The sequence below is a fragment of the Colius striatus genome, chromosome 17, assembly GCF_028858725.1.
Source record: "Colius striatus isolate bColStr4 chromosome 17, bColStr4.1.hap1, whole genome shotgun sequence".
Classification (NCBI taxonomy): domain Eukaryota; kingdom Metazoa; phylum Chordata; class Aves; order Coliiformes; family Coliidae; genus Colius; species Colius striatus.
This window is the reverse complement of record NC_084775.1, coordinates 2,644,027-2,660,849: the sequence shown is the minus strand read 5'-3', so window position 1 is coordinate 2,660,849 and position 16,823 is coordinate 2,644,027. Positions and strand designations below refer to the sequence as shown.

The window sequence follows — 16,823 nt, the reverse complement described above, 5'->3', positions numbered from 1 at the left end:
GGAGCCTGGAAAGTCTATAACAAGCGAGATCAAAGGAATGAGGAAAGCAAACGAAGACAATTCCTTGCAGTGGTGAACAGGGCTCCTGGATTTTCAAAGCAAAGACAAGGGCGGGGACAAAGCCCTATGAGAGGAGGGATAAGAGGAAGAGGACAAATTGGCAGAACCCCCTTGGAACTAATCAATGTGCCTTTTTCAGGGAACAGGGACATTGGAAAAACGAATGCTCTAAACTAGTTGGTCAACAAGCTACAGCTAAATCGATGGTCTTGGGAGAATATATGGAGTGATGGGGACCACGGGCGAACCCAGCCGAGCCTCTGGTTACAACTAAGATGGGAGAAAAAGAGGTCACATTTTTGGTGGGTACAGGCGCAACATTTCGGTATTAAACGGTCAAAAGGGAAAAGGTACAACTGACATGGACACGACTACCCCAAGGACTTAAAAAGAGCCGGAAAATCTTGAGGGATGAGTCAGCAAAGAAGCTACAAATGTGGAAGAAGGAAGAAACAGTGACCCCAGAACCAGAACCCCCGATCCAGCAGCATGTGGATGACATTTGAAGAGCCACCGAAGCAAAGTCAGCCTGTGCTCAGGTAACCGCTGAACTTTTAAACTTTTTGGGACTCAACGAACATAAAGTGTCCAAGAAGAAAGCTCAGAGAGCAGCCAAACTGGAATAGTTTTGGGCTTTGAAATGTCAAAAGTGGAAAGAAAGCTGGGAACCAAGCAAAATGAAAGCATCTGTGCCGTGTTCCTGCGAGGCGGGGCCCGGGGAGCCGCCTCTGGGGAGTGTGCAGTGTAAGGACAGTGGTTGGCCTGGAGGATCTTAAAGAGCTTTTTCCAGGCAAAAAGATCCTCTCATTCCATCATTCTCAAAGACAAGGCACAGAGAGGCAAGAGTTGGCTGCAGTTGGCTTTATTGCAGTACAGGAAAAGATCCAGTGCAGAAAGACAGGGAAGGCAGAGACATTCCCTTTGTCCCCACAGCTCTCAGGAGAGGGGTTCCCTCAGGCTTCTGCCCCGTGGCAGCCGTTGCAGAGCCAGGCCAGTGCCCGGTGGGATGCTGGTGGAGGGGCACAGCGGGGCAGGAGGAGAGGAGTGGCCATGGGGAGAGGGGCAGGAGAGGAGGAGGGAGAGCAAGCGAGAGGCCGAGGTGTGTGAGGGTCCTTGGGCTGGGTCTAGCAGGGCCCGCAGGTGTCCCAGAGCTTCTTGCTGTAGCGGGGCACGGCGCAAGGGCTGCAGGCGGGAGCAGCGTAGGCTCTGCCAAAGGTGCAGAGGCCCCCCGAGCCCAGCGTGGCCCCGGCGCCGTAGAGGCCCCCCAGCCCCAGGGAGCCCCCAAAGGCGGGTGCTCCGGAGGAGCCCACCACGGCTTGCTGCGGGAAGGAGCTGAGGATGGGGCCGGGGAAGGTGACGACGACGGGGGGCGGCTGGATGAAGGCCGTGGAGTCGGGGCACTGCCGGGCGCACAGCTCGTTGCAGCTCTCAGCGATGGGCTGGGGCACGGCCACGCTGGCCTTTGGTGGGCACAGCTCGGAGCAGGACATCTTGGCACGGGCTGGCACGGGCTCTGCAAGAGGATAGAGACTGAGAGAGAGCAGCAGAGCGGAGCCCCTGAGGCAGAGGGGCCCGGGCTGGAAATGGGCAGCAGCAGGAGAAGCGCTCGCAGCCTTACCCTGTTCCCAGAGGAGAAGGTACCAGAGCAGGGCTTGGCAGAGCCTGGCACAGGCAGAGCTCTTATAGCAGCCCCAGCATTGCTCAGCCTGGCCTGGGCCAATCTGTAGAGCCGGCACTCCCTCCCTCCTGCCAGGCAGGACAGTCCAGGGCTGTTTGTCTCCTGCCCCTCCCTATGGCAGCATCCCCTGGCCACACCAGCTTCTCCCCCTGCCCAGCCTGTGCTGCTGCTGTCTCAGCTAAAGGGCAGCAGCAGCTCTAGGCTGGGGGCAGCGCCCAGGAGCTGAGGGCCATGCTGTTCCCCATCCTTGCCGAGTGTTTGGGCTGTAGCCTGTGCCTGCAGCGCCAGGCTCTGCACGGAGGATGAGCCTACACCCAGTGCCCAAAGGGCCAACCCAGCCAGGGCTCCTTGAGCTTGTGCCTTCAGACAGAGCTCCAGCTGCCCAGCACCCTGAAGGCAGCCTCTGCCCAGCACCACATACTGCAGGGAAGGGCACGAGGGGCTTTGTGCCCCAGACTTGCAGAGGCTCATGGGCAGGAGGCCAGTGCAGGCTGTCTAGCTGGGCTGGCGAGTGATGCATCCATCGTGCTGAGCAGGCAGGGCCCGAGATCAGCGTCTTTCATCTTCCCCGCCGTAAGCTCAGCCCCGTGTCGATATGAGCCCACGGGATGAGGCAAGAGGAACGTGAGGCAGGGCGCTGGCAGGCAGCCCGTGTCAGGCTGCGTGCGCTCTGAGGCAGCGAGATGCTGAACAGGCAGCGGGGCTCATGTGGGCCAGGAGCTGGCAGCTGGCAGCGCCCCAGCAGGGCCGTTGGCGGGGCCGAGGGAGCGGGTCGGGGCCGGCGAGGAAGCGGCGTCAGCAAAACAGCCGCGTGCCCCGCAGGGAGGAGGAAGGGGCTCGGCCGCCAGCAGCCGCGTGCCCCAGCGTGGCAGCTCCTCCCCGCGCTCGCCCAGCCGCCACAAAAGGGCTGCCCTGGGCCAGCGCTGGCATCCGCCGCTGCCGCCTCGCTCCGCTCGGGACAAGGGCGGGTGGGTGCCCGCGGCTGTCCGGCTCCCGTGGCGGGGCCGGCGTGGGGCCACCTCGGCCGGGAGAGCTGTGGCAGCGGCGGGCACGGCCGCCAGGCTGGATGGCCGGGCTGAGCCGCGCCGCGCCGCGCCGGCAGGAGGAAGGAGCCCCGTGGCCGCGGCAGCCAGAGCCGGGCCCTGCGCGGGCTGTGGATGGGGCTTGTGTGCGCCCTGTGTGCGCAGAGCGGGCGCTGAGGGGGCCGCTGGGCACAGGGCGAGGGGCGGGCAGGGTGGGCAAGGCCGTGGCTCTGCCGCGGCGGCTGCGGCTGCCCCGGGATCGGGGCGGTGCCGGCCCGGGGTAGGATCTTCTCCTCCGTCGTGACACCGCTGCTTGGGGCTGTGTTTCAGGCTCGGCCGTCTCACGCCAAGATGTCCTGCTCCGAGCTGTGCCCACCAAAGGCCAGCGTGGCCGTGCCCCAGCCCATCGCTGAGAGCTGCAACGAGCTGTGCGCCCGGCAGTGCCCCGACTCCACGGCCTTCATCCAGCCGCCCCCCGTCGTCGTCACCTTCCCCGGCCCCATCCTCAGCTCCTTCCCGCAGCAAGCCGTGGTGGGCTCCTCTGGAGCACCCGCCTTTGGGGGCTCCCTGGGGCTGGGGGGCCTCTACGGCGCCGGGGCCACGCTGGGCTCGGGGGGCCTCTGCACCTTTGGCAGAGCCTACGCTGCTCCCGCCTGCAGCCCTTGCACCGTGCCCCGCTACAGCAAGAAGCTCTGGGACACCTGCGGGCCCTGCTAGACCCAGCCCAAGGACCCTCACACACCTCGGCCTCTCGCCTGCTCTCCCTCCTCCTCTCCTGCCCCTCTCCCCATGGCCACTCCTCTCCTCCTGCCCCGCTCTGCCCCTCCACCAGCATCCCACCGGGCACTGGCCTGGCTCTGCAACGGCTGCCACGGGGCAGAAGCCTGAGGGAACCCCTCTCCTGAGAGCTGTGGGGACAAAGGGAATGTCTCTGCCTTCCCTGTCTTTCTGCGCTGGATCTTTTCGTGTACTGTAATAAAAACAGCTGCAGCCAACTCTTGCCTCTCTGCCTTATCTTTGAGAATCATGGAATGAGAAGATCTTTTTGGCTTGAAAACACCTTCAAGATCATCCGGGCCAAATGCTCCCCTCACACTGCTCAGCCCAACACTACCTGATGCTCTTCTCTACAGGTCTGCAATATCTCCAGGGCTGGGACTCTCTCACCTCCCTGGGCAGCCTGGGACAGTGTCCAACAACCCTCTCAGGGAAAAATGTCTTCCTCAGCTCCAATCCAAACCTCCCTTGGCACAAATTTAGGCCAATTTTTTCTTGTTCTGCCACTTGTGACTTTGGTGAAGAAACTGGCCCCCACCTGGCCACAATCTCCTTTCAGGTATCTGTAGAGAGTGATAAGGTCTGTCCTCTGCCTCCTCTCTAGCCTCAACACCTCCAGGTGAGCAGTTGGTCTGCTTCAGCTGAGACTGGAAAAGCCAGGGCACCGGCGAGAGCTGTTCAGTTACACAGTGTCAGGGCTGGGCTGGGGCTCTGATCTCTCCCCTCCCTTCTCCTTGCAGCAGATCACAGTCTTATCTGGGACCCCCACATGGTTTTGCCCTCCAAACCTGCAGCCATCCCTCTGCTCTGCACCCCTTTCTCCTGGGCACTCTCCAGGCTGTGGCAGCAGCCCTCCAGGAGCTGCTGCAGTCCCGGCCCTGCAGCTCCTCAGCCGCCACCACCCCTGTGGGGGACTCAGAACTGAGCATGGATGGGTGGTCCCAGTGGCTCCCCCACCCCATCAGCAGTAGCCCGTGTAATACCCCCATGGGGTGCTTCCCCCTCCCGGCTCCTTCCCACCCCTCCCCAGCTCTTCCAGGCTCTCAAAACCCCCTTGCTGAGGACCCCGCTCACGAGGCTGGCAGTTAGCAGCAGTGGGGTGTAGGGGCTTCCCCCCAGAGTCGCTGAAAGCTGGGAAGTGCCTCACACCCCCCACGTGCCCCACACCCTTTGCCAGCAGCCACGGGAACCTCCCCTCTAACTGCTGGGGGCTTCAGTTGGAAGGAGGGAGCACAATCTGGCAGGGTGTGGCATAATTACATCAGTGGCCTGGAAATGAAACCTTACATTAAAACTTATATTAAAGATCAGCATTGTTCACCAATGAAGGGAAGGTATAAAATCAAAGGCTTTCAGGGTGGATCCGACTGCTGCTGGGATGTGGGGAATCCACAACACAGCCATTCCCTGCAATGCCACGCAGTGTGGAGCAGAGTGGAGGCTCTGCAGTCAGACTCTGGGACCATACCCGGGAAGGAGACGGTTCTCTAGATCTGATCAGCAGCACTTTTGGACCCCTGAGCCAATGGGCACCTTGGGGGTGGGTGGCCTTTGATATGGAGGTGTGTTTTGGGATTTTATTGGCTTTATAATGAGTAAAGGTCACACAAAGAACAGCATTTTGCCAAGATTTGACAGACCATTGGCTCAGGGGACCAAAAGTTTTAATGCAAATTTTAGTCTACAGGCCACTGAAGTAATTAAGCAACAGCTGGAAAGGGAGAACTTTACTGGCTGACAGGCTCCACTGCCATCTCTCTAGAGGGGCACAAAACCTGGTCTGGAGGCTTTCCTGTGTCCCTCAGTGATCACTGAATCCCTCTGGGCCCCACTGGGCCCTGGGGGAACAGCCTCAGGGGAACGTTTGGGTCCCGATGGCTGTTGGCAGCACTGTGGGGGCTGTTGCTCTTCTCAGAGGGTGCTTCTCAGTCATTTCTTCTCAAAAGTATACCACAGAGTATGTACCCAGCAAATGTACCCAAAATACCTCACCTGAGCACAGCCTGATCCCTCCTGGGCCTGGCTGGGCTGGAGGAAGTTGTTTTCCATGGCAGCCTGCCAGGTGCTCTCTCAGGTACATTCATCTGGCCTGGAGTGAACTTGTCAGCACTTGACAAGTGTCTGAGCCTGGAGCAAAACAAACCAGAGCAAGGTTTATAAAGAGATCAAAAATACAAGTCCAGTAAAGACAAAATCTGCTGAAGCTGAAGGAGATGGTCGGGCTTTCTGATGTCAAGGCGTCACAAGAGCAAGGACAACTTGGTTGGGAAGGCTGCAGGAACAAGGGTTCAGGTTGAAACACCTGCTATTGTTTGTGCTTGTCACCAGCAGAAACCTGGCTGGGACTCAGGGGAAGTGGAGTCAAGAGCCTGCGACAACCTGCCCGTGTGTCCAAACAACAGGGAGAGGAGGGAAAGGGAACTGGGGCAGGGGGAGATGGTGACCACCGACTCATGAACCACCACCAGAAACCACCAAACACCCTCTCAGAGCACGTGCTGCAGACATTTAGAAGGACATTAGTGATAAGATTTGCATGCACCAGTATATCCCATGCACCAGGATAAGCTGGGGGGTCCTGCTGGAGAGCAGCTCGAGGAGAGAGACCTGGGAAGGCTGGTTGATAATAAACTGAACATGAGCCAGCAACGTGCCCTCTTGGGCAAGAAGCCAATGGCAGCCTGGGAGCATCAAGAAGAGTGTGGGCAGCAGGTCAAGGGAGGTTCTGCTCCCCCTCTGCTCTGCCCTGCTGAGGCCTCATCTGGAGTCCTGTGTCCAGTTCTGGGCTCCCCAGCTCCAGAGGGACAGGGAACTGCTGCAGAGAGGCCAGTGCAGGGCCACCAAGATGCTGAGGGGACTGGAGCATCTTCCTTGTGAGGAAAGGCTGCCGGAACTGGGGCTGTTCAGTCTGGAGAAGAGGAGACTGAAGAGGGTATCTAATCAACATCAACAAATATCTAAATGGTGGGTGTCACTTTTCTTTCTGTTGTATCCAGTGACAGGACAAAGGGTGATGGAAGGAAGCTGGAACACAAAAAGTTCCATTTAAATGTAAGGAAAAAACCTTCCTTACTGTTGAAGTGAGGGAGCCCTGGCTCAGGCTGCCCAGGGAGGATGTGGAGGCTCCTTCTTGGGAGGTTTCCAAACCCACCTGGACATTCCTGTGCGACCTGATCCTGCTTTGGCAGGGGAGTGGACCGGATGATCTCTAAAGGTCCCTTCCAAATCCCACCATTCTCTGATTCCAAGGTGGGCAGAAAATGCTCCTCAGCGTTTTCTGCACATAAATCTTGGCTCGGTTCAGTACTCAGAGGAGTTACAATAATATTGTCGCTCGTGGAAACCATGAACTGTCAGTGCCTGGGTTGGGGTGTTCGCACTGGTTCCTGGCAGTGGAGAGGGCACACAGGTCAGTTTCTGAGGGGCTGGCCCCAGAGCCCAGGCTCACGCCACCAGCCCGGCACGCAGCCAGGCACAGGCTCTCTCCCGTCCGGCCACCGCCGGGAAGCGCCTTGGGCAGAGGCTCGCCGAGCGTTCTCACCGGGCCCCGGCGCCCTGCGCTCCTGCGCTGCCACAGCTGCGTTCTGCTGCTCCTGCGCTGCCATGGCGGGGACACGGCCCCGGCGCTGCCTCTCGGGACCGGCAGCACAAGCCCAGCGTCCGCTCCTGACCCCTAAACGGCGCCGGGCCGGAGCCAATCCTCCTCCCTCCCTCCTTCATCTGCTTGCCGAGCCGTGCGTGCTGCACAGGGGGTGGAGCCGCGGACGGTGCCCCGCAGTGATCCCGCCGGTCTCCCGCAGTGTCCCGCCGGTAGCCCGCAGTGCCCCGCCGCTGGCCATGGCGGGCGGGCCGCCGGGCGGGCCGTGCAGCGAGCTGCTCGACTACAAGACGGCGAAGTTCGCGCTGACGCGGAACCGGCGGGTCGGGCTGCTGCAGCGGCTGCTTCAGCTCGGCGTGCTGGGCTACCTGCTCGGGTAGGGCTCGGCGTGCTGGGCTACCTGCTCGGGTAGGGCTCGGCGTGCTGGGCTACCTGCTCGGGTAGGGCTCGGCGTGCTGGGCTACCTGCTCGGGTAGGGCTCGGCGCTGGGGGCGGCCGGGGTCCCATCAGCACGCCTCACTGCCCCCACCCCGCTGCAGGTGGGTGCTGCTGCTGCGGAAGGGCTACCAGGACACGGACCGTGCCCCGCGCGCCGCCGTGGTCACCAAGCTGAAGGGGACGGCGGTGGCCGAGGCGGGGGGCGCGGACCGGCGGCTGTGGGACGCGGCGGACTTCGCCCGGCCCCCCCAGGTACGAGCTCTGGGCGCTGCAGACACCTCGGGGCAGGGAGCGTGAGGAGCGTGACGGGGTGAAAAACCCAGCTTGAAGGCGTCTTCTCGCTTCCTTAGGGAGAAAACGTGCTTTTTCTGGTGACCAATTTCATCGCTACAGCAGAGCAAACGCAGGGCGCCTGTCCCGAGGTAGGTGCGCGCTGCCCGCCCGCAGCCCGGCGCCGGGGCTTCCCTCCACACAGCCGCTCGGTGCTGCCGCCTTGCAGCTGGGCAGGGATCCTGCAGAACCCGGCGCGAGATCAAACTGAAGGGAAAAGGGGATTTCTTTGTTACAAACAAAGGCGATTTTCCTCATTCTCATTGCTCCGTAGATCTTAGTCATTTGCGCTTGCTCTATCATGCCTGCATGAACACATATCCAAGCAGTCTGCCGGAGTCACTGCTGGGGCCAAGAAGGACAAGGGACGTGGTCTGTCAAGACTTCAACAGCTCTCTGGGCATCTTGGTGGGTGGTGACACTGTGATATTTACAGGCTGCTTTACCTGCTGCCTGACAACGGCCACTCCGGGGAGGCTGAGCTGTGTTGCCCCATTGCTGTTCCATATCTGCAGTGTGACTGGCATCAGCACTGCCCTCCCCAGCTAATACCTCTGTTATCCGGGTTCCTTCTTGAGTCTCACAGGCATTCTTGGTTTATTGACTTGCTGCTCCAGTCTGTTCTCTGTTCTGCCATTTTTCCTGATGTATTTACATACGCTCCCTGGATACCTGTGTCATGTTTCCTTTCTAATTCTCTGCTGCAGGAATAATATCCTCTCCATCTTAGTGTCCTATTTTTAGGAGGGATGGAGCACAAAGTCTAGGTGGTTTCCCTGACAGCCAGCACTTAGTGGTATATGTTGCCTGGGAGAAATCTTCCCTTTAAGACTGGGTTCAAGCCAGCTCCTCAACTGAACTCTCCCAAGCTGGACCCTGCTTGGCAGACAGTAGCAAATGTGTTTTAAGTGAAGCTACTGCTGGCACCTTGTGCCTGAGCCAAGAACTGTTTGTCCTGCAGGTCCCATTGGCTTTTGCAGTGGCTGCTGTGCCATGCCTGGCCTGATCCTGCTTCAGGCAGGCTGCTGGGTCAGGCTGCTCTCAAACACAGCCCACTTAGCAGTGACAGCTTTTGGCTTTTCTAGAAGTTCCAAATATTCTTGATGACTAAACCATTCTGTGCTGGCAGACCAGGGAAAAGTCTTTCTGGGGCCAGAGACAGCACCCGAACACGGGACAGATTGTTTATCAGCTGAAGTCTGTGTTGAGCTGAGATCTGTGGCTGAGCTGTGACTTAGGGAGATCTTGTCAATGTTGGTCTTGAATACTTTGAGTGGTTGGAAACTCACTGCTTCTGTGAGATGCTGTGAAGGTTAATGAAGATGATCAAAGTAGATTTAGAGCCAGAAGTGCATTAGTCAGGCAGTGCATCCACTCTGCCCAGACGTCAGCTCTGGGGCTGAGAGACCATTTTGCTCCAGTCATGGTCTCTGGCACATCCAGCAGTGCTCAGCAATTAAAGGTCCAGATGCTGCTGATGGGTGTGCACTGGTGAGTGACATTGGTGAGTGGCCCAAAGCAAGGCAAGACCATGTCCTAAGGGGATGATTTTGGGAGAAGCCTCATCCTTCTTTGCTCACACGTGATGCTGCTGGTGGCTTGCACTCTCAGAAAGTTCACTTTGCTCCTGGGCTGCTGGTATGTGGCTCCATAGCTGACAAGGGCTGGAAATCAGCTATTGTTCCTAATAGGATTTAAGAATAAAATCATTCTCTAGCCACATATCTGTGACCACAGAAAGTAAATATAAACCTTTCAGCCCTGAGTTTCAAGGGGCTGAGGCTGCCCTGAGCCTGGCTTCTGACTCTGTAACTGGGGTTTCCCCACTTGCCTTTAGTTCTCTGTGTCCTTCTGGGCTTGAGGAGGTGGGTTTCTGATGGTCTGGTGACTCCTGTGGTGGCCTGGGAGTAGCTGGGGGAAGGTGGTACTCATATTCCCCCACCTGCCATCGTTGCTCTGAATCAGAGATTTTTGCTGCTTCTGGCAATCAGATGGCTCCAGAGTGAAGGAAAAGATTTCTCTGTCTCTAGTAAAACTCATGTTATGGTGTATTTAGGGTCTTTGCAGCTCTTCCTTGGGGAAATTGTGGTGGTGCTTTACAAGATGCTCTGCCATTAAGGCTCTCCTGAACCTAGCTATACTTGTTCCTAGTCCCAGCCAAAGGTCCCAGCTATCACAGAATGGAGAGGATTGGAAAGGACCTCTAAAGTTCATCTAGTCCAACCCTCCTCCTAAAGCAGGTTCCCCTCGATCAGAGGGCACAGGAACATGTCCAGGTGGGTTTGGAAACCTCCCAAGAACGAGCCTCCACACCCTCCCTGGGCAGCCTGGACCAGGGCTCCCTCACCTCAGCACCAAAGGAGTTTTTCCTTAAGTGGAACTTTCTGTGTTCCAGCTTTTGTCCATTACCCCTTGTCCTGTCACTGGACACCACAGAAAAACATACTTGTAAATATTAATGAGATTCTCCTCCAGTCTCCTCTTCTCCAGACTAAACAGCCCCGGGTCCCGCAGCCTTTCCTCATTAGGAAGATGCTCCAGTCCCCTGGTCATCTTGGCAGCCCTGCACTGGCCTCTCTCCAGCAGTTCCCTGTCCCTCTGGAGCTGGGGAGCCCAGAACTGGACACAGGACTCCAGATGAGGCCTCAGCAGGGCAGAGCAGAGGGGGAGCAGAACCTCCTGCCCACACTCTCTGAAGGGAAGCAGCAAGTGTCCCAGCAAGCGTGGAGGCAGGTGGGAAGGGTTGCCCCTCAGAGATGCCTCTCTCCCAGCTGGCTGGAGGCTTGGCTAGGTTCCTGCCACAGTGGATGTCTCCTATAAGCCTTTGGGATGTGCCTGGAGAACCAGGAGGCAAGCACAGAGCTGCGGGTGAGTGGCAGCATGGCCCTGGTGCAGTGACAGCGTTTCTCTCTCTCTATGTTTCTCAGAGCCCCTCCATCCTCGATGCAATGTGCACAGAAGATGCAGATTGTCCCATGGGAAACCCAGTGGTTCATGGCAACGGTACTGGGTGTTTTAACCCTCACAGAATCGTGTCATTTCTCATGCTTGGTAACAAGACAGCTCCACGAAGGTGCCCGGTTGCTCCGGCTCAGTGGTTTTGGAAGTTCACAGCAGTGCTCCCCAGCTGTTTGTACTTGGCAAAGCCTCACAATGGGGCAGGACAGGCTGCACTGGACAGACATGCTGGCAGCAACCAGCACTGCATGTCGTTGTAAAACAGCTCCTGTCATTCGGCCTCGAGGGAAGGTTTCACCCCAAAGTTATTGGATGGAGTAAACACTGAAGATGATCCCAGGGTGGTCTTTGTGGTTCAGGTTTTGAGAAGGCCAGAACAAGTGGACACTGTCCCAGGAGGGGAACTGCAGAGAAGGTGTTTTGAAAAGGAATAATAGATGATATGTATAATCTCTTTTTTAGGGATAAAGACTGGGAAATGTGTGAAGTTCAACACCAGCCATTCCACCTGTGAGATCTATGGCTGGTGTCCTGTGGAGAACAACACCCTGCCCAGGTAAGCGTGGGGTGAGGAGACCAGGCCTTGAGAGCTTTGGTTTCTTCCCTCTGCTCTCTGTACCCAGTGGCCTGGTCATAGTTTCCTGAGGGGAAACGAGGCTCAAGGAGATCTTTGACATTGATCTACTGGTCAGTTAAACGCAGGACATTTCTTGCAACTGTCCATTGTAGCCATAGCCCTGGGATTGTGGAAGAGGCTTCAGAGTGGGGGGAATGGGGATGTGTCTTGGCCCCTTGGGCAAACTTTTGAGTTCATTGATGGTTGTTTTCCAGGAAACCTCTTCTGGCTGAGGCAGCGAATTTCACTCTTTTTATAAAAAACACTGTCCACTTCACCAAATTTAACTTCTCCAAGTAAGTATGATGCTCCTCCAGCCAGGCTGTGTGTACAGCCGAGGTCCAGCCTCTGCCCTGAGCTTGCCTGCCTGGGGGCTGAGCAGCCCAGGAGCCTGAGAGGCCACGTGCCATCCAGGGTGAGTGGTGGCTCAGGCAGCTGTGGCTCAGGGTGCTGTGTTCAAGGGGAACACTGGGCACTTCAGTGGCACTTATATTTGCAGATATGAAGGCAAAATGGGATGGGAAGCCCTCAGAGAGAGAGACTGGTGTCCATCTGCCTATCTAGATCACCACAGACAGTGCCAGACAAGGCCAGTCCTTCCCAAGGTCTCATTTTAGCCCATATGTTTTAGCATTTTTAGACCCTGCAAAATGGTCTCAGCGAGGCCCAGTAAAGGGCTGCACTGGCTTTGCATCCCCAAGCATGCAGATGGCTGCCTTACTCTGGCAGGAGATGTGGCTCGGGGCAGCTGCACTGCCCATGCTGTCAGCCCCAAAACACTAACTTAGGCTGGGTCACTGTGTCTCACAACAGTGGGAGCCGGGTGCTGGGAAGAAAAGAGAAGCACAAAGGCAGAGGTGGAGGAGAGGAGCTGGGAGGGGAAGGACCTTGGCACGTGCTGTAAAGGATGATAACTCCATGTGTGGTTCCTCTGGGCTGGTTTCCCTCTACCCTCTGTCCAGCTGAGGCTTTAGGATAGGCAATGACTCCCCCTGAAGCAGGAGCATAAGTGGTCCCACTCCAGAGCTGCAGTGGGGCTCCCTGACCCCCCACAGCCCCCTCCAGCCATCACAGCTCCCCCTCCTTCTCTCTCTCCTGTCTCAGGTGCAATACTTTGCAAACCAACGACTCCACTTATTTCAAGAGCTGCACATACGATCCACACTTCAACCCCTCCTGCCCTGTCTTCCGTGTCCGTGACATGGTGGAGGCAGCTGGAGAGACCTTTGAAGACCTTGCACTGCTGGTATTTGTTTGTTTGTATGGAGGACGATTCCAAATTCCCCAGGGATGTGGGGGGCAAGGGGCAGGGGACAAGACAGACCCCTGAAATCCTAAGGGAATATGTGGCCTGTGAATGTTTGAAGAGTCAAGAACTCGGCAGATCTCTGACCCTGTGCTTCCCTTGGAGTGTGTTGTGTTGTGCAGGGAGGGAGCATTGGAGTTCGCATCGACTGGGACTGCAACCTGGATCACCCTGCTGCCCAATGTCAGCCACAGTACTCCTTCAGCCTGCAGGACAGGAGGTACAACTTCAGGTGAGGATGCTGGCACAGTGGCCACAGGGGCCTGTGGGTTGAGCACACGGCAGCTGGTGGCAGCTCGGCCTTCCCGAGCGATGCTCTGACAGGAGCCACAGGACCAACAGGCAGTGGGGCTCAGCACAGAGGCTGCACCCTGGAGCTCTGTTCTGCTTGGAGCTGTGCAAGGCATCACCTGCCTGAGGGCAGGGACGCAGCTGCCCAGACCTGTGCGGACCCTGAAGCGGTCGAGGAGGGGCGTGTGCTGCCGGGGATCCTGCTGGGTGCCAGGGACCCCGCTGCCACCCTGCTGCTGGTGCCAGCCCAGTGAGTTGTGGCAGCACAGGGACCACCCCCCACCCGCTGCAGGGCACAAGGTGTCACAGACACGAGGTGGCCGCAGCAGCCTCCTCTCCCCAGCGCCTGCCAGAGCTGCTGTGGCTGCCGGAGCTGAGCCTCATGTCTCCTGCAGAACTGCCTCCTACTACCGGGACCCCCGGCAGGGGCTCTACCGGAACCTGCTGAAGCTCTACGGCATCCGCTTTGACATCTCGGTGCACGGTCAGGTACGAGCTCCTCTGCAGGCCCTGTCCCCAGGGCTGACTCCTTGTGCTGCTCCCTGCTGCTCTCTCCTGCGGCCAGCCCGCTGCCTTCCCGCTGGCGTTGCTGCTGCCCACCCTGGTGAGCCCTTCACCTCTTCCCAGAGTTTTCCAAGCAAAGCAGGAAAAAATGGTCCTATGCGACCTGATCTAGGTGACCCTGCTTCTGAAGGGGGGTTGGACTAGATGATCTCTAAAAGTCCCTTCCAACCCCCACCATTCTATGGTTCTATGATTTTAAGAGAAGCTTCTCCAAGCAGGGAGACTTCCCTCCCTGAGGGTCTGGCATGGGTGTTGGGAAGTGCCTGTAGGCATGGTGAGCTTGTCTGGGCAGTGGGCCAGTGGGCTTCTCAGAGGGTCTCGTTGGCTGCACCCTGGCAAAGATGAACCTGAACTTTCTGTACCTGGACAATTTATAATCCCTCTTGATTAATTGTACCCTTGGAGAGAAAAGGCATGAGCATGGTCATGGCTGCTGCACAGAGCAGCATCACTGACAAACTCATTACTCAGCTGTGCAAGATGGAGCCTGTGCTGAGAAGGTTTGCCACCTCCAGAGATGTCCAGAGCTGTCTGTTGTGCTTCACAGTGGCCTTTTCACCTGAAGCATGTGGTGCAGGACAGGGCACACCACTTCTGGGTAGTAAGACCAGATTTGAGAGGTGGGAAATGGGAGAGACAAACCTGAAAACCTCTTTCCTTGGAGGTACCCAGAGTGGAGCAGAGACAGATGACATCAGGCCATGCTGTTGGCTGGAATGTAGTTCTGTGGGTGGCAGCTGCTGGGGTCCTGCAGCCTGAGGGATGCTCCTGCCATGCTGCAGGCGTCAGTAGGTCACAGCAGCCTCTGCTGCCACAGAGTCACGGGTTGCCTCAATCCCTTCTTTGACAGCCAAAGGGGTTTTGAGTTGAGGCAGCCAGGTTCCTACAGCTGGGCATGGAGAGATGACCCCGGTTTCCTCCAGCACCTCCCTGGCTTTAAGCACGCTGCTCCGTGGGCCCGGTCCTCAGCCTCTCCCCAGCCTCCACCTGCTGTCTCTCACCAGGCTGGGAAGTTCAGCATCGTTCCTGCTGCCGTCAGCTTCGGCACCGGCATTGCCTTCTTTGGGGCTGTGAGTACCCCACATACGCCCCTTTCCTCGGGTCGGTGGGCTGGGAGCTGCCACTGCTCTGTTGTTCCCCCTGCCTGGGCACAAGGCTTCCTGGGCAGGGGGTCTGGCAGGGTGATAGCTCCTGTGTTCCTAGTGGCTGCCAGGCCAGGGAGCCCAGGCAGTGGCAGGGGCAGCTCTGAAGGCTGGTGTTGGTGCTGACCCCAGGGAAGCACATGGCTGGGATACTGCTGGACAGTCTGTTCTGCTGCCTTGGCTGACAGGAGAGGGCAGCTCCTCTCTGTGTTTCTCCCCTGATCCTGATGGGAGACAGTGTGTGGACATGGAGCTGTGGTCATGGAGACAGGCAGCCCCTCGAAGAGCACTTCTGTAGCTTTTTCCTTTGAGCGGGGTCGCAGGCAGCCTGGCGTCCCTCACTGCCCCCTCCTTCCTCCCACATCAGGTCATCCCAGTCCCTTACTGGTTGTGATGGTGTCACTCTGCTGGCCCAGCCCTCACCTTATGCCTGTGGCAGCCCAGCTGATTGTGTCTAAGCCCCTCTGCAGCTAATGGGAGTGGATTGGGTCAGAGAGGAGGAGGCTGAGTTGCCTGGGTGGCCTGGGCCAGGGCCAGGTCAGGCTGGTGGCCCCCAGTGCTGGCTGGGTGCTGGGGTTGGTGGGAGCAGGGCAGAGGGCCTGGCACTGCTCAGGAAGCTTCGCTGCTGACTGCCCTGCTGTGCTTGTCTGTCTCCAGGCCACGGTGGTCTGTGACCTGGTTCTGCTCTACCTGGATGCAAAGGCTGACTTCTACTGGAAGGAGAAGTTTGAGGAGGTAAGGATGGGGCCATTTGGGTCGCAGTGAAGTTTTTTCAGGCAGACTTAATTTTCTGCCCCTTGATTGAAACTGGATTCACAAGATCTGGGAAAACCCCAGTGGAGCAATTCTTAGCATTCGACCCTTGGGCTTGGTGGCTGGTCTGAACTGAACTGCCTCTGAGTTTAATGGGCACAGGCAGCAGAGAGGGACAGAGGGACCCAGCTGGTGCCTGGACTCCAGGGAAAGCTGTAGCACCTCCTCAACCACCGTTAGATGGGAAGGAGTCTTCGAGGGGACCTCACTGTAGAAATCTGACCCAGCTCCACATTATTCTCCCTCTTCTGAACTGAATCTGGCCGAGCTCTATGTGGGATGAGCATGAGCATGAGTGCTGGTGCTGCAGGTTGGGGACAGGTTTTCTTGCCATGTGTGATTCCTGCTTTAGCACTGCCCATCCCTGGGGAATTAGGGAGTTGCAGGGGGTGGGCTGGGAGGCCCCTGCAGAGCAGGAGAGCTGCCAGCCTCAGCTTGGGGCATCTGCAGGCTTTCTAGCCAAGTCTTAGGAACCAAGATCCCCCAGCTCCTGGTGAACTGCCCCAGTGCTGCTCCATCCTACCAGGGGAAAGAAATCTCATTCCTAATGCCCGACTTCAAACCACAAGTGGAGTGAGGGGTCTCAATGAATCTGGTCACATGGGACTGGGCAAAGCCACATGGGACCACCTGCCTGGGCAGGTTGTCTCGAGTATTCCAAGATGTCCCTTTATTTCACAGGCAAAACCCCCTAAAGGTAAGAGCGAGGCTGCAGCGTAGGGACAGGGGGAAGGGTCCACCACAACCCCCCTCGCTCTGGAGCAGTCTACAGGTAGATGTGAGGAGGAGGGATGGCTGCAGCCCAGTTGCCCCGTCCCCAGTGTGTGCTGCTGGGGTTGGAGTCTGCCTTGGCTGGAGAAACATTTCCATCAGCAGCAGTTCTTGGCTCCTGGAACATGAAGCCACCCCTTGTGCAGCTGCCGGCCCTAACAGCAGGGCTGTGCTGCCGAGCTGCTGCCTCCCAGCACAAGAGGCTTAAAACACTTCTTCACGTTCCAGAGAGCCCCGGGCCTTGATTTCCCGTCAGAAATGGGGTCGCAATGAAATAAAGCAATTTGGAAAGCGGGAGGCGGCTCTGCTGTGTGTCCGGAGGTGGCTGCAGAGGTCCTGTGGTGCCGCTGGTGCATCCTGAGAAAGCTTCACCGCTGCAGCCCCCATCCTTCCGAGCTCCCGGGAAGGAGCAGGGCTGCCTCGCCCTGCGGCCGGGCCCACGCAGGGTGGCCGAGCTGA

General features: G+C 57.9%; 3 protein-coding genes across 17 annotated transcripts; 2 read left to right on the top strand and 1 right to left on the bottom strand.

Annotated features, from left to right (window-relative positions):
- Positions 1-1,159: 1,159 nt before the first annotated feature.
- LOC133627077 (scale keratin-like) lies at positions 1,160-1,584 on the bottom strand. Its single transcript, XM_062010190.1, has one exon. It carries the CDS (start codon positions 1,548-1,550, stop codon positions 1,185-1,187), a length of 366 nt encoding a protein of 121 aa, XP_061866174.1. The 5' UTR covers positions 1,551-1,584; the 3' UTR covers positions 1,160-1,184.
- An 871-nt stretch (positions 1,585-2,455) lies between these two features.
- LOC133627067 (scale keratin-like) lies at positions 2,456-3,669 on the top strand. The gene is made up of 2 exons (XM_062010159.1): positions 2,456-2,706; positions 3,091-3,669. Exon 2 carries the CDS (start codon positions 3,112-3,114, stop codon positions 3,475-3,477), a length of 366 nt encoding a protein of 121 aa, XP_061866143.1. The 5' UTR covers positions 2,456-2,706; positions 3,091-3,111; the 3' UTR covers positions 3,478-3,669.
- Positions 3,670-7,179: 3,510 nt separating this feature from the next.
- On the top strand, positions 7,180-16,659 carry P2RX6 (purinergic receptor P2X 6). 15 transcript variants are annotated; one of them, XM_062009981.1, is made up of 12 exons: positions 7,180-7,511; positions 7,675-7,825; positions 7,924-7,995; positions 10,831-10,906; positions 11,324-11,417; positions 11,693-11,773; positions 12,582-12,723; positions 12,906-13,015; positions 13,470-13,563; positions 14,643-14,708; positions 15,438-15,515; positions 16,275-16,659. In XM_062009981.1, exons 1-12 carry the CDS (start codon positions 7,375-7,377, stop codon positions 16,311-16,313), a joined length of 1,140 nt encoding a protein of 379 aa, XP_061865965.1. In that variant the 5' UTR covers positions 7,180-7,374; the 3' UTR covers positions 16,314-16,659. The 15 variants fall into 15 exon arrangements, 14 of the variants coding, with proteins under 14 accessions (XP_061865965.1, XP_061865959.1, XP_061865958.1 ...); XM_062009974.1 differs by lacking the exons at positions 7,180-7,511; positions 7,675-7,825; positions 7,924-7,995 and adding exons at positions 8,219-10,636; positions 13,145-13,324; XM_062009975.1 differs by lacking the exons at positions 14,643-14,708; positions 15,438-15,515; positions 16,275-16,659 and adding an exon at positions 13,145-13,324 and having other exon boundaries at positions 13,470-14,479.
- The last annotated feature ends 164 nt before the right edge of the window (positions 16,660-16,823 follow it).

What these genes read in the sequence shown, in the direction of transcription:
- LOC133627077 (XM_062010190.1), bottom strand. Translation starts at nt 1,550, where the DNA reads ATGTCCTGCTCCGAGCTGTGCCCACCAAAGGCCAGCGTGGCCGTGCCC.
- LOC133627067 (XM_062010159.1), top strand. Translation starts at nt 3,112, where the DNA reads ATGTCCTGCTCCGAGCTGTGCCCACCAAAGGCCAGCGTGGCCGTGCCC.
- P2RX6 (XM_062009972.1), top strand. Translation starts at nt 10,172, where the DNA reads ATGTCCAGGTGGGTTTGGAAACCTCCCAAGAACGAGCCTCCACACCCT. An exon ending in TTGAAGACCTTGCACTGCTG is followed by an intron (nt 12,724 to 12,905) that starts GTATTTGTTTGT and finishes TGTGTTGTGCAG; the next exon opens with GGAGGGAGCATTGGAGTTCG. An exon ending in GACAGGAGGTACAACTTCAG is followed by an intron (nt 13,016 to 13,144) that starts GTGAGGATGCTG and finishes GGCTCAGCACAG; the next exon opens with AGGCTGCACCCTGGAGCTCT.